Source organism: Rhipicephalus sanguineus, chromosome 11, assembly GCF_013339695.2.
Source record: "Rhipicephalus sanguineus isolate Rsan-2018 chromosome 11, BIME_Rsan_1.4, whole genome shotgun sequence".
In the NCBI taxonomy this organism is placed as follows: Eukaryota; Metazoa; Arthropoda; class Arachnida; order Ixodida; family Ixodidae; genus Rhipicephalus; species Rhipicephalus sanguineus.
This window is the reverse complement of record NC_051186.1, coordinates 140,529,680-140,546,788: the sequence shown is the minus strand read 5'-3', so window position 1 is coordinate 140,546,788 and position 17,109 is coordinate 140,529,680. Positions and strand designations below refer to the sequence as shown.

General features: G+C 47.5%; 1 protein-coding gene across 5 annotated transcripts in view; it reads left to right on the top strand.

Annotated features, from left to right (window-relative positions):
• LOC119374811 (SH3KBP1-binding protein 1) overlaps window positions 1-17,109 on the top strand; it is a 739,328-nt gene that overhangs the window by 191,687 nt on the left and 530,532 nt on the right. For all 5 annotated transcript variants that reach the window (XM_049411036.1, XM_037645000.2, XM_049411037.1 and 2 more), the window contains one exon: window positions 12,246-12,304. In XM_049411036.1, the coding sequence (XP_049266993.1) occupies window positions 12,246-12,304 (59 nt within the window). The remainder of the gene's footprint in view (window positions 1-12,245; window positions 12,305-17,109) is intronic.

Genomic DNA, 17,109 nt, shown 5'->3' with positions numbered 1-17,109 from the left:
CACTCTACTCAATGTTCCTGTCCATGAACTCCCCATTGACAAGAGCTTGCAGTTTTTAGACATTAACTTGACTCTGGGCGAGGGTCATGTCTGTTGGAAGTTCAGCCCTAGAAGGAGAAAAGAACTTCTTTCATATGATTCTGCACATTCGAAAGTGGTAAAGAGGGCTATAGCTGCTATGTGTTTTTGTTCAGTGCTGTCCAAGTCATGTGAGCACACAGTGTGTGATAGTTTTTCTTCTCAGTTATCGTGGCTTACTGCAGCCTGGTTTCCTTATTCGGTCTTAGTGTGTCCGAAACGTTGCTTCAGAGGCTGAAAGGGGGATGCAGGAGGCCAGAGCCATTGCCAGAACAGAGAAAAAGATCGCATGTTGTACCATACACGAACAAATACTCCCACAACCTGAAAAAGGTTGCAAATCGGCACCATGTGCCGGTGGTCTTCTCTGCTCCGAATAAGCTTTCAAGGCTCTGTGCCCTCATTTCTTCGAGAGGTGCCAAGGCGGCGTGCGATAAGAAGCATGCAAAGCCCTTTCTGCGTTGTGCCGTGGGCACTGTTTATGAAATTCCCCTGAGCTGTGGCAAGGTCTATATAGGCCAGACAGGGCGCTGTACAAATGATCGTTTAAGGGAGCATTCTTTATCAATTAGGAATGGAACAGGGTCTCATTTACCCTTCCACTGTGCTTCGTGTGGCTGCACACTGCAGTTTGATCGCACGCGACTACTTGGAAGGAGCCGGGATGCGCTGGCGTGGGAGTTACTTGTATCCTTTCACATAAGGAAGAAAGGTGATTCTTGCGTCAGCGTGCCGTCAGTTTTGCTGCATAGTAGTGAATTCCAATTGTTGGATCCAGATGTACTTTAGATGGTTGGCTAAGAAGTGTCTCTCAGTCTTTTTGTGGCTTTTTCCTCGACCTTCGCGCAGGTTTGTGTTTCTGTTTTTGTTTTTTTTTTGACGTCTTTACATTAGGATACATCTGTTTGTTGCTGGTTTCCAGATATCACGGTTGCTATTTTTAAACCTCGTCTCTTCATGCCTGCACGTGCTGTGAAGGAAATGTTCTGCGCATGGTCCGCCAAGAGCCTTTATATTGTGAATGCTTCATGAAAATAAGCTTAGTTGTGAGTTGGCGTTCTTTCTGTCTCTTCTTGTTTCTTCTCAGTTGCAACCTTGCGCCACGTATTTCAAGTAACAATGCACCAACTAGCCCAACATAACATACTGCCAAGCAACTATGACTGCACTCTTAGCAAGGTTTATCAATATACATTAAAAGCTCGTTAATTCGAATTCCACGGGGACGCTGAGCAATTTCGAATTAAGCAAAATTCGAAATAATGAAATTGAGCAAAAATGGGTGGATTTCGGGGGTGGGGGCACGAAAAATATTTATTGGTCAAAAAAGTCTGTAATGACCATCTGCTTCTTTTCTCTGAATGCGACAGCTGCGGCTCCCTGTTCCAGCGTGTGGATGCGGCGCAGGGAATCCTCTTCACCCTCTTCAAAGCTGAAGAAGAGACGCGTCACATTAAGTGCCTCCATCACCTCAGAAGCTGACGGGCGCACAGGCACTTCGTCATCTTCGTCTTCCTCACCTTCTGGCTCTTCAGCAACAGGCTGCGCACCAGCTACTCGAGCGATAATGTCCTCATCAGTCAGGGCACCACACACCGATGCACAGGTGTCAACTTCAACATAATCGGCAAAACTTACTCTCTGAAGAGTGCCGCGCAATGCCACTGGCATGAGCTCCTCAGCCCCGTCCACCCCGATGCCACAACTATACTGCGCACTTCCAGCTGCAAATCCACTGTGGCGGAAACAGATTGCGATTGTTGTCGCCGTCACCTGTTCCCATGCATGCATCAACATGTGCATGGCAGTGAGCAGCGTAATGCTGAAGTCCATCCTGTCGCCCGTGCCCAAAATCATTCTCTCCAGCATGTGACACCTATAAAAGCACTTGATATTCATCTTAACACAGCCCGCACACACAAACACAGAAGAATAAGGAAACGACGACACGAGCGCTGTCCTTGATATTCCTTATTACCCTAGCTGGCTGTAGGGCTGCAGTCGTGTTTGCTGGAAGGAACGCTAACTTTGTTGCTCTCAGCTCAACGTCGACTTTGTGCGCCGAACAGTTGTCGACGGCAAGAAGAACGCGTCTGCCGCCCAGTTCCATTCGCCTGTTGAATTTCAATAGCCACTTCCTGAATAGGTCACCTGTCATCCAGGCTTTCTTGTTTGCGGCGTACTCTGTTGGGAGTGACCGAATGTTTTTGAAGCACCGTGGCTTGTGCGCTTTGCCAGTCACAAAAAGGGGGACCTTTTCTCTACCGGTCATATTTGCGGCGACCAGAACAGTGACACACTCTTTGCTGCGCTTGCCGCCGGCACAGCTGTCTCCCTTGTAGATGATCGTCTTGTCTGGCTGCAACTTGAAAAATAACGCTGTTTCGTCAGCCTTAAACACATCCTGTGGTGAATAGCTCTCCAAGTACTGCTGCAGGGTGTCGCTTCTCCAAGTACATGTTTTGGCGTCCACTTCCTTTGCCTCGCCGGATAACGTGTGGAATATGAGACTGTGCCGCTCCCTGAAACGATGAAACCATCCCTTGGAGGCGACAAAGTCTTCAATGTCCAAGTGCAGGGGGAAATTGGCTGCCTTGGCCATGATGATAGGGCCACTCAATGCGATAATCTGGGCTCTCATTTCCTTAACCCAGATAATCAAAGCTGACTCCAGTTTCGGGAATTTCGCTGTCCTTAGCCTTTTCCGGCTGGCGCCAAAATCCTCGGCTTCACAGGCGTTTTCAATGGCCGTCCAGTTCCGTATGTATGTTACAACGTGCTTGGAGGTATGCCGTGCTTCCTTGCAATTTCATATTTGCTCAACTTCCCTTGGTCTACCTCTTGCAAAATCTCCACCTTCTTGACAGTCTTCGCACAGTACTTGCCCTGCGGCATCTTGCAACTTTGATGCAGAATAAGACGGCGTTGACGGCGAAGAACAAAGTGACACCACCGGGTGCGGCCTAGGACTATCTGCCACTCCACTGCCTCAGCGTCCTGCGTATAACAAGTGGCGCCAGGCGCTGAGATAGCGGGAGGGCGATGGAACAAAAGTGCTCCCGCAATTTCGGAGGCCATACTTTGCTCGCCCTTTGCTCGGAGGCCACCTGAAGCACCAAGCATCAAAGCTAGAAAAAGCCGGTTGTGTCACCTATCGTTCGGCCGTAAAAGCTTCCACTGGTGTTTGACGACGATGACGCTCGGTGGCGCGCGCTTCGAATTATTCGTAGAGGCGGCAATTTCTGTTCGAATTAACGAGTCGTTTTACACATGGTCTCCTATGCACTGCGGACCGGACTGCGGCGACCATTTCGAATTATCCAAAATTTCGAATTAACGAGGTGTGAATTACCGAGGTGTGAATTACCGAGCTTTCACTTTGGAAGGATGGCCGGCGCAAGTCGAAGATGTGGAGCTCATCCCGTACTATAATAGGCGTTTGGAACTATCGTTGGAAGCAGGTTGTGTCACCTGGGGAAGTCGGGTTATTGTGCCAACGAAGTTGCAAGACGCGGCGTTAGGACTGCTGCACGCTGAACACCCCGGTGCGTCACGCATGAAGATGCTAGCACGTAGTCTGCTGTGGTGGCCGGGGCTCAACGCAGACATAGAAAAAGCAGTAAAGGGCAGTAAAGGGGTGCAGCATTTGTCAAGAGATGCAAAACAGTGCTCCTCATCCCCCACTGGAGCCATGGCCATTTCCTGCCTGATGCTGGCTCTCTGCCAGCATCGTGCATGTGGATTTTTTTGACTTCGAAAAAACAAAATTCCTGTTGTGCATTGACTCATTTTCAAAGTGGATCGAAGTGTTTCCTATGCACTCAACTACAGCCGTGAAGACTATTGGACGCTTGTGGAGCTTGTTTGCTTCTTACGGATTCCCTGAGCAACTGGTTTCTGATAATGGCCCCCAGTTTTCTTCGCAAGAGTACCAAGACTTCCTCGATGCCTGCGGTTTCCGGTGCACCTGTGACGTTCCCGAGAACGCGGGCCGGACCCCAGACCTCTCAAGATGTTTACATCCATTTCCTCAACCCAAGCTTCGGCAGAAAGAAGCCCCCCCGGGGTAACGAACGCACATTTCGAGCAGAGTTTCTGGAAGAATTCTGTTGACGGTCCTCGCGGGCCCACCACGCAAACACCGGGATCGGGTGACACCTTCTATTGTGTACAGCCACTGCAGCGATGAGACACCGTGCGCGCCCTTCAGTTTTATGGCATGGGGAGCCTGACATTCCGTTAGCCTCCGCCGCTCCCGGGCTCATTATCGCGTCCTCCGTGGATGACCGCCAGCGGTGTTCCAGGAAGAAGCGGCGACTGCGGAGAATTGCGCGGGAGACACCGGGATGGAGACGTCGAAACCCGACATGGACATCGGGTCGGGAGACACCGGAAACTGGAGCAACGGGGGGCGAGAGGCGCTTCAGCGCGGTGCTCAAAGCACTGTGCGTGTGCCATTACATACAGCGCGCTTTGTCCGAGCGTTGAAATTCCTGGTCGCCCATAATTCACGTGCATCGGACAGCTCACCTGTTCCACTCTCTCAATGTGGAGCTTCTACATTTTTGCTTGCTCTACGTTGCTGGAGAGGGTATTTTCCACTGGTGTAGGCTGCGGGTGCCAGTCGTCGAGATTGACACGCACTGACCGACAGGGAAATACGACTCATCAACGGAGGCAATTGGGTAAATGCCAGGGAGGGGCAGTCATCGAGCCGATACAAGCTGACTGACAAAGAAGAATGTGGTGTAAACAGTGGCAATCGGTTGGAGGACACGTAGGGGCGGGGTCACAACCCAAGAAAAGCGTCCGCGAGACAACGAGAGAGGAAAGATCAGGAGGCTCTTGAGCAGCGGGAAGAATTGGACAGCGACCCCAGCAACAAACCCCGAGCCCCGACTCAACAGCCAGCCCCAAAGCCTCCATCAACGGACCTTTCGTGAGACGAGCTTCATCTTCTTTATTTGAACGAACTTTGCAGGAAGGGAGGCGGCGTGTTGAGACATTGCGCAGTTTGAATAATTATTATCTTCGCCCTCTCATGTTAATCGCGTTGTTTTATTGTTATTGATATCCTCCTCCTGTATTCTGCATTTTTCGCCGCGAGTGTTGCATTCTTTGTTATGATTTTGTGTATAGCGTGTATCGTGTGCGGAGAGCATGTGCCTATTCATTTATGAGTAATATTAAATAAATTGTTTATAAACAAAGAAGGCTCGTTGCCTCTTTCCTACCCGGCCCCAGCACGAATCCCTTTGAGTAAAAGTTGTTGAGATGCGTAGCCAAGAGGGGGTGAGCGAGAGTAGATAGTGGTGACTTTAGCATTGGTCGAATAAAGGGATTTAGTGGCCCGCCTCTTTGGCGGTCGATAGCAAGGGGGGACGTCTCACACCTATAGCCCGCCGTACCACCCGGAATCCAATGCGGCTGCTGAAAGAGCAGTGCAAACCGTTAAAAGGAGCTTTCGCAAGCAGCTAATGCACGATTAGGGGAATAACAGCAGGCCGCTGAGGGAGAGACTGGACGACTTCTTGCTGGCGTATCGGACCGCGCCTAACACAGCAACAGGCAAGTGTCCCGCCGAACTGTTTCTGAAGTGAACGCCGTGCACGAGGCTGTCCTTACTGAGGCCATCGTTTTGAGATGACATGCAGGGAAAGCAGGAAACGGTGAAACGGCAGCATGACGGACGGAGATCGACTTTTCGTTTATTTAGAGACGGAGACTGGGTATGCGTGAAAACTGTCAGGCAAGAGAAGGTATCGTGGACGGAGGGGCGAGTGGTGCGGCCAGTTAGCCCTTTGACCTATCTGTTAGTGACTCAGAATGCACTCCGGCACGTTCATGTTGACCATTTGCACTCACGCAGTTCTTCTAAGTATGAAGGATCAAACATCGGTACAGAGGCCCTGACATGAACCTCGACCGAGGACTCGGCAAGTCATCAGGAGGCTCGCACCACGCCCCAGCAGGTACATCCGGAGGCAAACACGGCAGAACATCTTCTCCATGACACAACAATGGTGGTCCTGCTGCGAACAGGGGGCCAGAAATTGCCCCGGCCTGTGGCTCATGACGAACTTACTGAGATGCTAGCGGAAGTGCCTTCTGACTCTCCACCAGCCCTGCGCAGAAGCCAGTGTGCACGGAAAGAGCCAGACCGATACGTGCCTCACGACTTCCCTCGCTGAAGATAATTAAAGAAAACGATCTTGGGGGAAGGAATGTGATAACTTCTACTGTGTGATGTTTCACTTCGTCATCAGCTGTGCTGACGCAGCAGTGGATAAGCAACCGCATCCCTATAAAAGCGTGGTCCAAGGATAAACACGGATTTATTCCTTGTTCTGCAACTGACACTGTTGTTTCTTTGAGTACGGCAGCTCGGCTGCCCAACTTTGCTACACTGGTAAGCATGTTTGAGATCAAGTTTGGTGAACTTTACTCCACTTGAAAGCATGGTCCACAGCTCTTCAGCCTTGGGGATTGGGTACTTGTCGACTGCGCAACCGGATTGACCGTAACTTTATAATCTCCACAAATGCACTGGCTACCATCTCTTTTTAACCCTTTCAGCGCTGGATTTTTTATTTTGGTTGGAGACTTTTTTTGTGCGTGTGTTCCTAATACTTCGTACCTCAGAAGACCACAAACGAAAAATTGAGCCAGTGGTGCAAGTAATAATGGATTTATAGACATGACATCAAATTAGGTCATCAGGGCTCAGTGGTCGTGAAATGAGAAAAATGGCTTCTTTTCTCCCGCTGCTCACTAGAGTACACAATATGTGAACCGTGTCTCATTTTTTATTCTCATACTCATCGAAACAGCTTCGGTACGTCGATACTAAAATGGCGCTTATCTGCGTCAGCTTACCCGCCTCGGCATCACTCATGACTTCGCTCAAGCTTCTTTTTCTTTGCGGCTCCCAGCTCCGCAAGCATGTCACAATTTTGGTGTCAATCGCAGTGGGGATCATTGAAGAAGTATTCCCCCAAGAATGGAAAGTTTTGGTTTCATTTCCAAGGTTCTAGGGGAAATGTTGTGTGGTGGTGTCAGTTGACACTGCCAGGGCCAAAAGGGTTAACACCGGGACAATTGGTGCTGCCCATTCGGATGAAGTGACTGGCTCTAGGATGTCTTCTCGCTAAAGCCTCAAAACTTCTTCACACACCTCTTCCGCAAGTGCGAAAAGAACCTACGGGCCTTGAAGAAACGTGGCTTTGCTCCCTTTTGGACTGCCAGCTTAACAGACACGCCAAGAAATGTTCCTAAGCCATCGGAAAACATGTGGTGCTCGTCAGTTATCTGCTGGATATGGCACAATGAACAGACATCAGCTACGGTGTAAATTGGTATGTTCAGTGCCTTAATCCAGTTTCTTCTGAGTAGCGATGGAGCATCACCTTCAACAATGACCAAGGGAAGTACCTGAATGTGGTTGTTATACTTCGCGGATACAGTCACTTTACTGGTCACGGGCTTGACGTTGCCATGGTAACTTCTGAGCTGGACGTTACATTGTTCATGAGGTAGTGACGGAAACTGGCGGCACCAAGTTGCTTCTCCAGTGGTGGACACACTCGCTCCAGTGTCGAGTTCCATTTGAAATGGGCGGCCCTGTACTTCAAGCGGCACCGTGAAAGGCTTTCGTTGCAGGTGCACTGGACCATGGGACCAACATCCACATGCTGTAGATAGTTTCTTTGGATGTCGGTTTCGCAGATAGTTTCTTCAGATGAGGAAGGTGCACTGCATTGTACTGAATGAGTCACGCTGTGATGCGGGTCCTCAACAGCATGGACAAGAACTTGCTTGTTAGCATTCTTTTTAAACTGGTGCGGGGAAGCGCGGCGGTTGCTGCCAGCATCTTTCGACTGGCACACCTTTGCTAGGTGACCCAACTTCTTGCAGTAACGAACGTGCGAACGTGCAGACATTCTGTGGCGTAGTGGGTATCGCTGAATCGTTAGCAACTAAGGTGCTTTCTGTCGGACATCATGAGCACATATATATTCGCGGTACTGGCCCCTTCCATCCCACAGAGTTCAGGAAACTATGCTTCGCGCCAATACTTGCTAAAAGGCGGCTGCGATCGATATGCATAATCAACAATCTTAAATGCGTCAAAACTAAGGCGCTTACTCGGGAGTGCGAACGGCCGAAACAGTACGCTGTCTCACGTGATTTAGAAGAAAAGTGATACGTTTGTCTTTCAGCGGTTCTGTGGACTGGAAAACAGGCAACTTCCCTCACACAGCTTGCTGGACTTTTTCCGTCCTATTCTGTGCTGCCATGCTTTACGCCTTGTCCTGTCGTGCTTTCCAAGAGGCACAGGAAAAAGCGCCAACCCTTTTCCCGACTGGGTGGAGCACCCGAAGGCGCAACAAGCAGGCACTTATGAGAATGCTCATGTCGACTGCAGCAAATCCTTTGCACATGCAGAAGACAGAAAAAGCATGCGCAATCTCTTGCGCTGCCACGTGTATGCGCCTGTGAGGTTCGCGACTCTACCGACTCTACTGTACGAGGAAAACAGGGGAACCAGCGTTAGGAAGAACATGACTACTGGAAGCTGCTTTCAACCGGAAACGAGCAGCACCCAATCACATTCGCCGACGGCGCATCAATGGTTTTTGCTACTTCAGAAGAACAGGGATAAATCTAGGGACTTTAAGTCGGACGGTTTGAGTGAGCCGTACTTTGACATGCTGCAAGTGTTAAGGTTTTTACCTCGTCACTAATGTTAAATTCTTGGCACATACCTGGCGAGAAACGAAATGCACAGCTGTGCTTGCTGGTGGGGAACTGACTAGGGTTCGCCTCTGCCCTACTGCTTTTTAATTCGTATTGAACACAGGCTAGGTGGCGTCACCAACAAGTCACTCATACGTAACACCTAGGGACCAAGCTGTTTGATTGATTCCATTCACTACAGTGAGCAGTATGTGTGTGTACTTGAATAGGCCATTTCGTCGTAGTTTGCTTTGCGAAAAATTGTAAAACTTGTTGTAATACACTTCCATAAAAGTTTATGCAGGGTGCCTAATATTTAAGTTAAGTCTGACCATACCAGGCTTTTTGAGCCATTCCACATGCTGCAGTGAACTATGGGATTTCGCTAAGAAACCATGGTGACTCAAGATCCCAGTGTCTTGGTTCTGTTTTTCGACCGCAGCAACATTTTTGCCTGAAAAGCGCAAATTTCATGGAACACAAATTGGATTTTGGATGCAAAAGACCAATTATTAAAGCCTGTATTTTATTAACCCTCCATGAACTAGGATTTTAAGGATTTTCAGCTGGCACTTCACCATGCTGCGAAGCCCTACGTTATTCTGAAAGTACAAACATCGTCAAAATACCGGAAAGTTGTGCACGACAAATTGAGCGTCTCAGATCAGCAGGGTTGGTCACGTTTACATAGGCCAAACGGGCCGCTGTTTGAATATTAGATTACAGGAACATAAGCGCTCACTAGTAGGCAATCGTTATTCCCATCTGGCTGGACACTGTAATGAACATGGGTGTACAGTGATATTTGCAGACACTGAGTGTATTTTTGCGCATGCAGATCAGGCTACCATAGAAAGTATGGAAGCTTTGTACATTCACAATAAAGGTTCTAGTTGTGTAAGCGTGCCTTCTATAGCCTTGCGTGACGGCAAAATTTCTTTCTTGAAGGGTTTTGTCACATGATGCAGTTTGTTCATGGTTAGTCCTAATCTTTGATCATCGCCGTGTGGTGACGTTGTTATATCTGAATATAATTGACAGCGCAACGGGTTAAACACGGACAGAAAGAAGAGAAGGACACAGCGCTGAACTCACAACTAAATTTATTTTCGAAAAAGAAAGAACATATATACAGATCAATGAGTCACCAAGACCAAGCACAGGTGTAACAACACAAACAGAAGAATCATGTCTTGTCTAACAGATACTTGTATTCCTCATCTAGAAGAATGATTTATTGATGGCTTATGCACTTGTTGTTGCATCTAATAAAAAAGGCTTCAGCTATTTCACGCGTGCGTTGATCGACATGTCTGTATTTGATAGTGGTTTTCTGCATGTGGGGGACACATCTACATGATCTACAATGGGCTGCCAAATGCGACGCCACAGCGGCACCTGAAAGTGTCAACTCATGCTCACGTAGGCGTACGTTTAGGCAGCGCCCCGTTTGGCCTACGTATTCACTGCCGCAAGAGAGAGGAATGGCGTACACCACGCCAGTAGCACAAGGCACATACTTGCGAACATGATTAGTAACACACTTGTTTCCTTTCCCTGGCCTCTGACACAACGCTCTATCTACCCAAGCGCACACATTACCTACTTTATTACGCGCTGAAAACAGCACGTTTACGCCATACCGCGCACCAACGTTTTTCAAACCATGCGCGGTTCTGTGTAAGTAAGGGATGACAGCATGACAGGTTGTGCTTTAAAATATGTGTTTCTGCGCTAATAAAGTTAGTTGTGAGAAGAGCGCTGGTGTTCGTGTCCCTTCTTCACCTCTGTCCTCGTTGTATTGCGCTGAATCGATTCAATATGTTTAACAGAACCGAACCCGCCCAGATATCAGTTCTTGTGATCATCAGAATAGTTCTTCTAGATAGTAAACAGAATGCTTGGAAAATTTGAATAGCTTGTGCTTCTAGTACTGTAATTGAAGCATCAGGGAAAGTCATATTCATTCACAAATAGGAGATGGATTCCAGGAAAGTGCTAGGCAGCCTGAGGTCACGGCTCTTAAAAACTTAGTGCTGTTCACAGAAAAATGTCAAGCAATCACTTAATTTCATCTTTCAGGGTATCCTAGGTAAAGTATTTGTGTATAAATTGATTTTGTTAAACATGCAGTACAACTGGTCCAGCTTAGGAAAGACAAATATTTGTATTTGAAAATGTTTGCTTGGTAACTGCTCCAAATGGTTGTTAAGCTGCTCCAAAGTAAGGCTTTAGCTGCTCCAGAAGCAGCACCAAAGTGTCTTTGGCCGTTCACATCACTGAGTGTGGTAGAAAATTTTATTATGCTTTTTAGTCATCTGCTTTGCGGAGATTTTACTGCAAGGGCTTTGGAACAAAACTTAAGCATGCCGTTTTTCATCGCTTCTTCTTGTGCTGTGGAATGCAGTGATATCGTAATGCAGGTGGGAACCCCGAAAAAAAAAAGTAGTTATAACTTTATTTGAACCACCTTCCGCACTGACTATAGTGATACACAGTGCCAATTTTTGACATTGGAAATTACATTTGGTCATGTGAACGTGATGCCTGTGCGTTCTGACTGCTAGCTTGACAGGCCAAGTCACACCTAACATTCATATGGTCCCAGCTAGGGCACAATAGTGTACACTAAAAATTATGAAAACATTCTTTATACCTCGTCAGATATCTGTTATTAAGCAAACTTTGAAAACAATTGCAACATGACACTAGGTGGACTGTGAAATGATTTGCGAAGGCCACCATGAGGTCAGACTTCTGGTACGGAGTTGTGAGAGGTGTGTGGTTATTGGAAACATCCAGTGATATCACTGCGAGCGAAGGGGAATCGTGTTTTCTTGTCGTCTGCACCAACCTTTATTATTGTTTTTTTTTTTGTTTTAGTCTCGGTATTGCACACGTTATTCTAGTGCTTCAGAAGACAGTAGAAAAAACTTTGGAAAAGCCTTTTAGAATTCAGGTAGGAAGATTGACTCCAACTTAATCCAGACATGAAAGCATAAACTGTTAGGGGAAAGCAGTACTAGGCTATTTTGCTGAAATGAGTAAAAATTTACTAGTTTTGAAAATCCTTCACGTGAGGGTGCTGTATCGGTCGTCACATCTTATTGGAAGCTCGCTTGGTAACTGTGTTGCTGTCATGCCGACTAGAACGATGTCATTGGTGCATCTTTTCTGCTAAAATGGTGAGAATGGCAGAAGAAATATCACATAATAGATATTATGCACCTTTCACAAGAGAGCGATTTGTTGGGCAAGTTGGTGATCCATAATGTTACTACCAGCGCAAAAAAAGGACGAGGGACGAGGGATGTCTGTGATTCTTCGTGGTCCCTCGTCCTTTTTTTGCGCTGGTAGTAACTTTCACAAGAGTTGAGTCATGAAAGCTAATTCTGGTCAATTGTGGAAGGCCAACAACCTCTGTCTTGCAGGGACCTGGACATGAGTGTGTTGAGACATGAGGCCGAGTTCTATGGCATCACTCCTCTTGGTGAGTAAACCACTATGGTCAGTCTGGGTTGAATTCAGATATCTTGAAATCCTTAGGGGGGGGTTGGATTTTGTGTGCACCCACTGCTATTCGGTAAGCGTGCATGGATTTGGGCTACATGATGCAGTTGGATAATATAAAGAATGGCGCTGAGCGAGGGAAAAGTTTGCACAGCCCTGTTGCCATCGAGGAGTGCAGCAAGATGACTGCACAGTCAAGGGAAGGCTGGCGCTACAGCGCATGCAAGAGAGCCAGACAGGTGTGCTTTTGTTGTCTGGTTCGCTTGTCCTTCTTTCATGACTAGCTAGCTGGCTCAACTTTCTTGGTGGCTCGAAAAGAGCCCACTATCAACTGTCTCTTAAAAGTAGGTAGGCACAACCTACATGTGGTTTGTGTTTGTTTCCTTTCTCTGGCATCTGCATGTCTAAATTTTTCTACGATAGACGCCTCAAGAGTTAATGACTCCTTTTCTGGCTTCATTATGTACCACTTCATATGACTGCAGCTAAAACATCAGAAAATATGGTTGCAACTAAATGTTTTGTTTTCTGCGTCACCAACTAGCCCAAGTTCTTGTTCTTTTTCGAAAAAAGTGAACCCTCTGCATGACAGACGATGGTAAATATCTGGTTGTATGGCTTCAAACTTGTTTTATTGAAAGAGTTCATGCATATTATGGAAAATTGGTGCATAGACAATCATAAGCATATTAAGATGTATGTGACAGATTTTAAATATACACGAGTGCTTTTGATGTACTCTACCTTGGCCTTCAGCATTACGCACGTAGTGCCTTAAGGGAATGTCTCTAGGCAATAAGAAAACTTCTGTTTTCAGCAGTTGTACGTAACATTCTTTTTGTGTGGCCTTTGAATAAATGTCACAAGTGTGGCAGAGGCTAACATCAGAATAGTATCACCACATACATCCTGATGGACAGATTGCCTGTCAACTCATTGGAGAAAAAAATTATTAGCGTGGTGGGGAAGAGTAGGGGGGAGTGAGAAGAAGCATGTCTCAGATGAAGGCACGGGTCTAGTGCGGTGGCCACATTGTGAAGGAAGTCGCCAGATGATGAAAATGCCAGCTTCCATGCGGCTACAAAATTTGCAGGTTCTATTAGGGACGGTAGGTGTGTTAGCATTAGTCAGTTTCAGTTATACTCTCGATTTGGCATTCTGCTAATTCTGAAGTTTCTTCCATTCCTATTAAATCCAAATAATGGCAAATAATGAGTATTTCGGCGAGAAAGGTTTATTATTAAAATTGTGCAAATCCAAACTACTTTTGATACGACAGAGCTTCTGTGAGTGAAGAAAAATCCGGGTATTAGTTTTGTTGCAGCTGGCAGCTTGCAATGCTAGCCAGCTGGTTGCATGCTGCTACTGATGGCATGACATGACTTGTTTTTCACACAAAACTTTGGTGGTTAGAAGAAACTAATGTTTTCTTTCGTGACAGTGATGGCAGTAAAGTGTGTATCACGAATGAAAACTGAAAAATTGGTGAACACGGGGTGTTGCTGGAGGCGACATTTTGACAAGCGGACTTGTCTTCTTCAAGGCTGCAACTGTTTTCCTTAGCATGTGTATGTATATGCTTCCTACCCTCTCGCCCAACCCAAACAAGCGACGACGAGAGGGCAGCCATGAAAACGGAGGTGTGGGAGGGACCTTTTACGAATTAGAGCTGCAATATGAAGAAAGTTCAACTTTGAGTCTGGATAGTATTAATTGTTGCCTCTTTTGTTACTTGTCTTAATGGATGCAGCGAGAGGAAGGTGGTTTCAAGAGTGCTCTATTTTCAGTAGAGCTGTGCGAATAGCAAAATTTTGAGTGCGAAGCGAATTCGAATAAAATATGAGTGCGAATCGAATCGAATATATTCGAATAGTTGTTGAATATTTTTGTTAATACTTCGAAGCAAAATTACACAAGAAAAGTTGCAGAGGATCCCTAAGCATATTCTTATGAGACCGCAACATGAAAGCGTTTTTTTTAGCTCGGTTGGTGAAGCACTGCAGGGGTAATGCTCCCTAGTCGTCTTATCAAGAATGCGGCAGTGCAGAGGCCGAATTGTATTTATTTACATGATTTGGTGCAACCAATGTGGTGTCGACAACACTTTACATGCGAAAGGAAAATATGCTATTTCCTCAACCTCTCCTCCTCCTCCAACTTCTGTGAAGGCCCAACGGATGTGGCGGACAAGGGCGTGCTCCCTTCAAGTCCGGAGTTTTGAAACATCTGAAATTTGGAACGCTGAAACTCTTCGGCGATGGCAGTGGCGACAAATGCGCCCAACCCTTATGAGAAGCATCTTCGGCTAACTGCTCAGTAGTGCATGCAGCCTAGCGCAGTGGCATGCGTATAATCCGAACGCGCCACGCCGCCGTTCATGCTGCCTCTTTGTGCGAGACCGCTAAGTGCGCCGCACAGACACGCTGCCTTCACGGACAAAAGCAGCTCGCCATCGCCGCATCTGTGTGCGATCAGGAACGGAGTGTGTGCGAACGGGAACGGTATCGGGATGTCATAACTAGGCCTATCCAAAGCGCCCCGGGAGTGATGGCGTCAGCTCGGTTGGCAATGTGCTGCACACAACTAGGAACGATCGGCTTCACGCGGCAGCAAATGCTGCGTATCGGCAAAGATTCGGCGAAGCGTGTGCGCATCACACGCACACGCATCAAGGAAAGGCGGACGAGTCATCCACTCTTCTGCCACAGTCTTTGCGCTCCGCGTTATCGTTTCCAAATATTTCATGCGTGAGAGCCGTAATCTATTCCGCGCTTTGCTGGTATCAGCAGCGCTCATGACGAGACGCTAATTTGCAATTGGTGGTTGGCACGTAGTTAAGCGGGGTTCGCAGCAGGCACCGAATGTATTCACGAGAGCCTGGGCGCGTACCAAAATGCCTGATAAGTTTACTGGGAGGCACTAAAACTATTTCGGATGTGGCTGCGGCGATTTGACCGCTTGAGCGGAATAAAAAAGCCTGAATTCGTTTTTTCAGACAGCCCGATTTTTGGGACGATTTCGCGGTCCCTAGGAAGTCCGAAAAATGGGACGTTGGCGGTGTTTATCTTCTGGAAATTCGAATAGTTCGAATAGTCAAATTCCCGTGCGAATCGAATCGAATAGCACACACTATTAGAAAAATATTCGAAACTTCGAATATTCGCGCACCCCTAATTTTCAGCCATGTATGCAAAGGGGCCCTGTGACACTTTTCTGAGTAATCTGTAAGCGACCTCACTATCATAGTTGATTGTCCCATGAATTGACCGGTGCAAAAGTTTCTAGAAATTTAGCGCGTCGTCCCGTGTACTTCTTTTCTTTGTGTGCCGTTTTTTCGCGCCCCTCAGTCATCATGAAGTTTCTAGAGAAGTTTAGAGGAGGTTGTTGCACGCTTTAACCCTTTGCGGTCCGAAACCTTTTTTCATTTTTTGTCCGTTCTGGTCCAAAACTGAAATACTGAAAGCTTAAGTAAAAGAAGTTAACTAAATATTTAACAGATGGCGCATAACGCAGTGAGAAAAGGTGCATGTGAATCAAGTGCAAAAGAACTGATCCAGCAGTGCCCGACCACAGACCGTTGCGGCCGTCATGTTGCATCGTCTGGCAGGGACCGGCAGCGGCCTGCAAAGGGTTAAGCGCTTTCTTCTTTCGACCCGGTGAGTGCGCTGAAAGCTAAACGGGTGGGGAGGAGGATAGCAAGGGGGCAAGAAGCTGCGTCTGTACGTTGGCGTGAGTAACGACCTTGAGCACTTTGGTCTTTTTCTGTGATTGCCCGGCTTACTTTCAGTGCGATCACGAGTGCGCTGGTGTAATTCTATGTTGTGTGTAATTTTAGGACGCAGCTCGGGCACGTCGTGGCACTCCGCGGTGGCTGTGGTGTGGACAACACTTTACATGCGAATGGAAAATATGCTATTTCCTCAACCTCTCCTCCTCCTCCAACTTCTGTGGAGGCCCAACTGATGTGGCGGACAAGGGCGCGCTCCCTTCAAGTCCGGAGTTCTGAAACATCTGAAATTTGGAACGCTGAAACTCTTCGGCAATGGCAGGGGCGGCAAATGCGCCCAACCCTTATGAGAAGCATCTTCGGCTAACTGCTCAGTAGTGCATGCGGCCCAATGCTCAAATCAGCCAGTGGTCGTGCCCATGTTTATGATGCAGTAAAAATTGAGCCTGTGGCATACAGCCAACCCCGACTATATCGAACCCGTTTATATCAAATTATCCCGTATATCGAACAATTTCTAAACACGGTAAATTTACATTCAGAATATATAGCAAAAGTTACTGTTACATCGAACGAAAATAGCAACGACAACCGATATATCAAACTCCATGTGCCTCGAAAGTGCCCCAGCAAGTTGGCTTTCCCTCGCGGTGGTGGGGAAAACTGCCGGCGTCACCCTAGAAAAAGGGGTTTAGACCCGGCTGTGCACGGCCGAACACCCCCCTGCAAAAAATGATCCTGGCCTGCTCGCAGCGCTTACAGCCAATCAGAGGCCGTCGCACTTTCTCCGAGGCGCGGAGGCGGTACAAGTGAGCGCCATTTTTTCTTTCTTTATGCTTGCGTGCCTGCTGCTGCCTCTTTTCCACGAGTTCAGCGTGGTCCGTGCTGGTGGTGTTGCCTGTTGGCGCTCTGTGAACTTTCTTGGCGCGCTGTCGTCATGGCTTGTGCAAAGAGGCAGAATTTGTCATTCGCCACGAAACTCGAAATCACAAATCGAGTCGAGCGCGGTGAGAAGAAGTCCGGCGTCGCCACCGCATATGGATCGACATTCGACGAGT